General features: G+C 34.6%; 1 protein-coding gene across 25 annotated transcripts in view; it reads right to left on the bottom strand.

The window, feature by feature from the left end:
• Positions 1–1,959: 1,959 nt before the first annotated feature.
• CLASP2 (cytoplasmic linker associated protein 2) overlaps positions 1,960–8,659 on the bottom strand; it is a 137,337-nt gene continuing 130,637 nt past the window's right edge. For all 25 annotated transcript variants that reach the window (XM_030444450.1, XM_030444458.1, XM_030444452.1 and 22 more), the window contains 5 exons: positions 7,481–7,674; positions 6,545–6,673; positions 4,817–5,023; positions 3,726–3,842; positions 1,960–2,669 (listed from right to left, as the gene is read on the bottom strand). In XM_030444450.1, coding sequence (XP_030300310.1) covers positions 2,583–2,669; positions 3,726–3,842; positions 4,817–5,023; positions 6,545–6,673; positions 7,481–7,674 — 734 coding nt within the window. In that variant the 3' untranslated portion in view covers positions 1,960–2,582. The remainder of the gene's footprint in view (positions 2,670–3,725; positions 3,843–4,816; positions 5,024–6,544; positions 6,674–7,480; positions 7,675–8,659) is intronic.

Here is an 8,659-nt window from a genome sequence, read left to right as displayed (position 1 = left end):
AATTAAAGAGTGCTCAGGAAACCTGCCTAGATGGAAGCAACTGAGTGTCTATAAAGATTCTATTCAATTTCCAAAAAACATTTTTGTCTAGCATACCTATATTCACAGCATGTTCCCAAATGCCAAGTCAGATTTAGTAACAAGAGTATATAAAGAAACATCATGTGGACACACAAAACATTAAGATAATTTTTTTAAACCACTGTTGTATTAATCACATTTATAATTTTTCTTATAGCATGTGATCAAATAAAACAAAAAACCAGAATGTATACATTGCTAATTTTTAAAGTAATGTTATGTACATTTTATTGCCAGTATATGCACAATGGTAAGCATAGAACTATAAATACACAATGTAATTAAACAGTAGAAAACAACAGGGATGTTACACGTAACAAAGGAAAGAAACAGAAGATACTATTTTCTTGATGTAGCTGCTAAAAAGGGCTAGTGACAAGTTTTGACAGTCTTGGTTTTAAGTCTTTACATATATTTCTACAACTTTTCCTCCAAATAAATTTCTGTTTCTTTAACAACCACATCGTAATCTCCTGCTATTGCATTCACTTCAAACTAAAGTGAAAACAACTTTTAACTACAAGCATCTCACTTAACTTTTATTCAGTTTTGCTTTCAGGGTTCCTAACAAGTAAAGTGTTTAAGTAGTTTCTTATGATATTTGGCTGCAACGCTGAAGAACAGAGTTTTGCATACACATTAAGTGATAATTCAGGAAAAAAAAAGAAAAAAAAAAGAAAAAAAAAAAAAAAAGAAAAAAAAAAAAAAATTTTCTGTAGATACTTCTTCCACTGGGTGCTATATGCAGCAGCTCAGTCAAAAATTAGTCACCCAGAAGAGGTAGAGAGAAATTTAGACTAGCATAGATCATCATCCTTGGCACCGCTATTTTCTCTTGTATCAGGATACACTTTCTACAATTAGACAGCATCACAGTCAAAGGAAAAAAAGTCAAGAAAAATAAAGTTCAACCATTCCTGAGAAGGGCACTATTTCATCCCGGTTCCCAGTTAATTAGCTTGTTACTTATATCCAAGACAAAAAACAAAAAACAAAAAACAAAAAACAAAAAAAAAAAAAAAAAAAAAAAAAAAAAAAAAAAACACAACCAAAAAAGCCAAACACAAAAAAATACCCCAAACCAGACAAGAAAAAAAGAAAAAGACAACATTTAGGGACACATTTACTTGATCTTTGCTCTCTTTCCATCATCAAGTTCATAAATACAAAGAACCATTATTCACAATAAACTAACTCTTTTTCAAAAATGGAAAAACAAACCTTGGAAACATTTCCACACCTTAATCCAGATGGGTCTTGAGGATGCTATTCAAGAAAACCATGCAAATAATTTGGTGCAGCTTTCCCAACTCATCCAAAATATATATCTTTTTTTTTTCTTTTTTTTTTTTTTTAAATTAAAAGGTGGCAAGATCCATAGCATTTGTGACTATTCTCCCCCTCCCCCCTCCCCATTTAAATTCAATGCAGAAAATCTTGGTGCTTTTAGGAAGATAATGAATAAATAGTTTTCTGCAATGTTGTCATAAAATCCCATGTGAGTTACAATACAAGACTACTTGTTCCAGCAATTAGGTTGAGAGGAAACATTCTAGTGATAAATACATACTGAGCATGCTTGGGCAGAGCACTCCATTCTGAAGCATCCTGCTTGAAGAACGAAAGGTGACAAGGATGGTTCACCTCCATCAAGTGACCATTAACTCTGCTGCCAGAAAGCAGACTGACTGCCACACTATCACCAGGCTGGCAACACTACCCTGCAGAGGGGCTGCCTTCCACACCAAGAGGTACAGGGTGTACCAGCCCTCCACTGCGCACACGAAATTCTTATTTATGCAACAAACATACAACCAATGAACAATACCACTTTTACAGGACTGGATCGATCCAGCTTTTTTTTTTTTTTTTTTTTTCTTCTTCTTTATAGGCATATTTCTCAATCTCCAGAATATCCCAAACAAGCTGTAAGTAAGATGATGAACCACCAACAGAGTGTACGAGTCTCACTGCAGTTCAGACTAGTTCAGCCTTGTTTCACATCACTTCTTGTTTCTAGCGAAGGACATGGTACTCAAACAAAACAGCAATAAAAAAAAAAGTAACATTATTTGCAGCTGAATAAAAGCAACAGAATTTGTATCTTAACTTCTGAAGCTTAAAGCATACCTTTTTAATTAGCATTAAAAAATTTTTTTTTTTTAAAACAATAACACTGGCAAAAGTTAATGGGAAGACACAGAGGATTGCAAACAGGATAACTGATGGATTAGATTATTTTAAAATTTTATTCTGTTTTGATCAATTGATGTTAATACTGTTTTTCCTTGAATTTGGAATAATTCTATCGCAGCAGTCACATGCAGGCTGAGGACAGCCGTTGGTTAAAAGAGAAAAAAAAATAACAAAGAACAAAACCAAAACAACAAAAGAAAGGGAAAAATGAAAAAATTTCCAAAAGTTGTATGTAAGAATATTCCTTTCACTGAAGAGGGCCTTGCCCTTGCTTTAGGAGACCTGGTTAACTCTTGTCAGCTTCATTAGCTTTGTCCAGACAAATCTGCTGCTGTATCTCCTGGTCCAGAGCCTGTTTGTGCACGTTTGATGTAAAGGTTCAATAATTTCATCTGCAAACCAAGCCAAAAATTCACTTTGTTTAGTACTTCTAAACTGTACAGACTACACAGTCAGGGTACAAAGGAGACATTAATTTCCAAAAATTATTGCTTTCCCAAAAGCAAAAGTGTATTTTAAACAGATGTTTCAAAGGTAACAATATCCTTGTAATGAAGACATCAAACACAGCAAAATTTGTCACAAGGAAACTGCTCATACATCTTCAAGGGTGTAAAGAGGAGAATGATCTAAGGTAGCTAGTTTAAGACAGACAATTATTTTGTTTTAATTACGGTAAATAAGGTCATGGGTTTATTTTTTATTTTAAGCTAATGATCAGGTATTTAAATCTCTGGTTAGAAATTATGATGCTGGTACTTACTAAAGCTTCCAATATTGTCTAGAATCACATTCAATATAAGGACTACCCAAAGAGTGTCTTTAAGATAAAACTGTCTTGTTCAAAGATCTACAAACTTAATTGTCTTCCTGTCTTATTCCCAAGGACAAAGATTCACAATTAACATACTCTTTTTATATGCAAAAAAACTTATGCAAGAGATGTCAGTAAAATCATAAATATCCAGAACCAAAAAGAACCACAGATTGATTATTATTACTCTTTCAAATCAGAGGTAATGAAAAAATTGATGAAAACAAAATAACAAAGAAGGAGAATAAATAAAACTGCTGTATATAACACGTATATATTACTTCTACTGCTCTACAATCAGAACTTGAATGAAAAACAAGATTGGAAACACTGGGGAAAAGCCATGTTGAGTATAGCAATTACCATTATTAGCAGGGATACCTCCCCTAAATCAATTAAACAGGAGTAAGAAATATAATCCAGTTTTTGACCTAATTTTGTACCCCTGAATAAAGACCCATGGATTTTTAGTTTTCAGCACTTGATGACAAAGATATTAATTATTTGAGGGTTTCTGTAGTTCTGATACTCTCAGTATAGTATACACTTGTCTGAAACTTCCTGGCAATAGTAACCAAAATGCAAATTTATACATGCAATTATGAACCAAAATTTCTTTAAATCTTTTACTTACTTTACTGCCAGTGAGTTGACTGAGATGTGGTTTTAGTTCATCTCCAATTACTGCATGAATGGCTACAAGGCAGAAAACACATGCCTTACGAACACTGCTCTCTGAATTATCATAACCCTAGAAAGCAATAAAATTAACATTAATACCTTATCAGTTAATGATTAAAAACCTCAGAAATGTATTTACTTATTTATTATGATAAATAAATTCAAGTCTACTGTAAATGAATGCTAGAGTAACCTAATAAAGTGTTCCAACAAAAAAACCCTAAACTAACAAATACAGAACACACACTTAGAAGGCTGTTTACTCATCACCGTTGATAATAATTTTCCAGACTAAAATTAAAACCCACACAAACCTGTTCATAAATTACACTGGAAAGAAAGCTGGTGCCATGCAGCAGTGGAGTACATAAGAGGAACGATTCTAGATTAGAGAGATTTTTACTTAAAGCAGATGACCACTCAACTTAGAGCTTCCTTACTGTGAAAGAAATGTTCTCTTAGCAGCTTAAGATTCTTCCAGTAACTCCCATCTCATTTCTTAATGATTTTTGTTTCTTTTGCCACTTTGCTAATATCCCATGTCTGGGTGTTGTACTCACACCCCTTTCTGAGACGCCCCTTCTCTGCCTCTACCTTCCTGCTGATGCTTGATTGGATTAAAGACTCAAATCTGCAGAATGCAAATCTTGTTTTATTAATTTTTCTCCAAACAATGGCTTTTCACCTCTTGCCTTCCCCAAGCCCTGAGTGATAAAAGCCTACAATAATATCCAAATACAACATGGACAACATGACCACATGATTACAACTTGGAAAAAGATACAAACAACAACAAAAATAAGCTAATAAACTAGAAGTATCTACCAAGCTTAACTGTAACCAAGACTTTATATCCTACTGAAACTTCCTTTGAATTATAATTTAGTTACCTGACAATCATAGAGTTTGTTTCTGCTGAGTTATTTTGAGCCAAAGCAGCCACCACAGACAAAGAGATGTGATTTTTAAAAAGCCTTTGCAATTCTTACATGTAGTTTCCTTTTTGTTTGTTTCCTTTCTTTGTTTTTTAAATTCTCACCTTACCTGTATTAGACCTGGCACAATCTCTGGTAAAAGCTGAGTAAGGGTTTCTTTAGATACTCTTTCTATGACTTTTGTCTGCATTTTGATTGCTGCCAGATTAATTGGGTAATCTGCGGTTTGGATAATTGGACACAGAACTTTGATGCATTGATCTGGGCTAATGGAAGTGGCCAGCATGGAAGCAGCTTCTTCAGCAGATCTCACCACCTGTTGAAAGAATACGTAAAAGATAAGGAAAAATTATTTACAAGAGACTGTTACTATTGTCTGCTATTTGGCAGTAATCATCTTGAGCATAAAAATTTTCTACCAAGACCTCTGCAATGCTGTAAAAATATGTGAAGGAACAGCCCTTTGAAAATCTTTGTACAAGACTCCAGCTGTTGGACATACTTTGAAATATCATCACTTCGTAAAGCTGTAGTTTCTTGTGCTTTCATTTGTTATTGCTTGTTAGGCCATTGATCACTAACAAGAAACGTTTTCACATAACTGCCAAAAACATGTTTAATAATTTGCCTAAATTGATATTTCTAGGAGTCAATCTATCTGGTTTTCCTCCCCTCCAAGTCTGAAAGAAACTTTGACAAGAGAATACTTCAAACCTGAAGAATATGCAGAACAAGAAGAACAAGAGTAATAGGGCAAGAAGTCAACAGGTACAGAAGCTCAGGACACAAAATGGCCACAACAGAGAATTCACATCGTATTGGTGTCTGTTATCTAACAAGAGCAACTGCTGTACAAAATCAATGGCTTGTACAGCACTGATGTACAAAACCTCCATAAATGTTTCTTTCCATCCTTGTCTCGTTTACTCTCACTCAAGACTCTCAAACAAGAGAAAAAACACAGTAACATAGAAGGAAAGATGGGGACAAGACTCTGCAATAAATGCAGTACTTGAAACAAATCAAGTGGCTGCAAGGAAAAAGAAAACTGAGTACCAGATAAGTGACAGAAGTCATTGGAGGAACTGCAGTCAGACTTCAAAACCTAAGACTCTGCAGTATGTTCAATACAGATGAAGTGCCCTTGCCACAGGGAGGGCAGGGAGAGAATATACTCAGTCAATAGTAAACCTGGATTCTTTCCATAGAAAGGGTGACACTGATGTGATTTTTTCAATATTGAGGTTCATTACTGCACCTGTATTTCCTCTAGCTGCTGCATTATTCTTTATTGTGTATGCATGCATCAGAAATACTTCTGAGCAGGATTACAGTTATCCTTCTACTTCTGAAACCAAAACCAACTTCTCCCCCTCCCCTGAAAAATGTTCTCATGTGTTCTCCCCTAATAACATTTGAAGACATATTCTTGAATCGTGCTGAGCTGGCCAGAAATGGAAAGGGTTGACAACCCCTTAACATGTGAACCTTCATGAAATTCAAAAGCTTGTTTGTAGAGCTCCAGGATACCTGTGTCTGGCTTAAGATGTCACACAAGGAAAACGCTCTCTTCAGTTACTCTTTGAAGAGCTATGATAACACATAATTGGTCACTACATCCTTTTGGACAGCACTGAAGGCAACTGTAATTAGGAGTGATTTTAAGCATTTGCATTTTTTTTCTTTGCATACCCTTCCTAACCATTAACAGCTAAATGCTTGATTATTAAAGCAAATTATTTCTCAGGAAGATCTCAATTTTTCAAATGCTTTTTGGACATATGTTTCATTTCATAATAATTTGTCACAACCTCAAATAGAGGAGCTGATTACTTACCTCCTTATGAGGGTCTTTGTGAGCTTCTAATGTCTTCATGATTGTGAGCTCTGCGTAGTTCTTAAACCTTGCTGGCTGATTTCTTAGAATTTCTCTTAAAACTTTCAATGCCAAAGCTCTAATCGCATGCTAAAGATTTAGTATTAAAATAAATGAGTAATGTATCTTTTAAAGAGACATATGTTTTAACATCTTTTCAACAGTTGGGAGTCTTTCATAATGGAAAATTATCACATACTAGCTCATGAATATACGCCTAGTGTTAAAAAATAAAGCTAGGAAAAAATCTTCAGTTTCTCAGTCTTCTCTCTTTTTGCAGATAATTCAGGTGGCACATCACAAACACGTTGCCATCTCTATTAACTTATCTATGCTACCCAGAAGTTGGGTTTCAAACAATTTTACTTTTCAGAATTGCTGATAAAGTCTTCAGTACCACATCATGCAAATACATTTCTGAAACTTTTATTAATTTTTAAAAATCAAAAGCAAGTATTAGTGTCTTTTTGATCCTCAGTAATTTCAAAAACATGGTTCATGTAGAGAACATTTAGAAAGAACTCACACTTTTCACAATGAGCATTACTGTATTTTAAAAACATATTTTTAAATGTTTAACACACATGATGTTTTGCTATTCTAGATGCAACCAGACCAGGGGCTATTAACAGATAAGCTTTGAATCCCAGTGAGAAATGTTCTATTTTCTCTACACTGTGTGAGAATCAACAAATAATACTTCAGAAGGTAAGTATTACTGATGCCATTTTCACTTTGAGGGCATTCAGATTTCATGACATTTTTTGTATTACCATAGATTTTTTTTTTCCAAAAACAGGAATCTGTGCCCTTCCTACAACTGGTGCAAAGTTCAAAGATAGTGAAAGTAAACCATGTGCTCTGCTAACATTTGTAATGGGATTAATCTGAATTTACCTCTTTATCACCAAGTGTTTCAAGCAGCAAAAGCAGTATTGTTTTGAAGTGCTCATCCCAAACACCAAAAGATTCTTCTTGAGTTAACTTCATGAGCTCATACAAGGCAGCCTTTCTTTCCTCAACTCTCTCATTATGGTTTGATAACTCTTTCAGTAACTCTGCAACCAGATCAGAATGGTCCATAGGAGGCTCTGTCAAAAAATAATACAGAAACACAGTTCTCAGATCACTGCAAAGAAATTAGTACCTGCAGTACAACTGAAGGATACTTTCTAGGATGGCTATGACCCTTCTTCCATCCAAGATGATAAAGTTGTCTTTCCTCTGTTAGTATTACAGAACTGCTTAGACTTTTGTAAGCTGTGGTTCCCACAGCAAGAGCTGGGTTGTTAACACAAACAGGAACAAGAAATGCAGAAGAATGGTGTTTGGTACAAAAGAGCTGCAACAGAAGCAAACCAAGGCTGCTAATCCAACAGAAATTGCAGACGGCAGTCATTACGGGATGGGTGTGGAGTTTAGTTTTGGTTAGAGAAGACTGCAGCATGATGATGGAAAAACATAGTAGTAATACTGCAGAGAGTTTCACTGCACAAACAGTGGAGAAACTTAGAAAAGGACTTAATGAAAATTCAGTATCCGTCTGTTGCATTTATTCCATCATCAAGACCCATTTAGCTTTTAAGAAAGAAGACCTGATAGCTTCCATCTTTGTACAAAGGCTTTTGGCTAAATTAAGAGAAACTCACTTTTTTTTAAAAAAAAAAAGAAAAAAGTATAAGCATGAAATAAAATGCAAAAGTTCTTGCATTGCATCTTTCCTAAAACTATTCAATTTATTATCACAGGAAATTCTCCTTAACAAATTTATTAGGTCATATACTGAGAAACCTCAGCCTCTGAACATCTTATATCATGCTGTAAATTACCAGTACTGTACAAAGTACGTGTACAAAGGAACAAGCAAAAGCCAAATACCAAATTATCATGTATCTTAAAATCACATAGCAGTTACCTTAAAAATCGCACTGTTTTTCTATGATTCTTATTTGCATTCTATTTTTTACTATTAGGAATAATCAGGGTCCCCTGAGAGCAGACATTTTCTTCCGCAGGCATCCTACTGCCTCTGTATTAATCAAAGCTTTGCAGACTTTCTAAACTGATCACTAATGT

This window comes from Calypte anna, chromosome 2 (genome assembly GCF_003957555.1).
Source record: "Calypte anna isolate BGI_N300 chromosome 2, bCalAnn1_v1.p, whole genome shotgun sequence".
NCBI classification, from domain to species: Eukaryota; Metazoa; Chordata; class Aves; order Apodiformes; family Trochilidae; genus Calypte; species Calypte anna.
The sequence above is the reverse complement of the archived record's forward strand: the minus strand, read 5'-3'. Positions and strand labels throughout refer to the sequence as shown.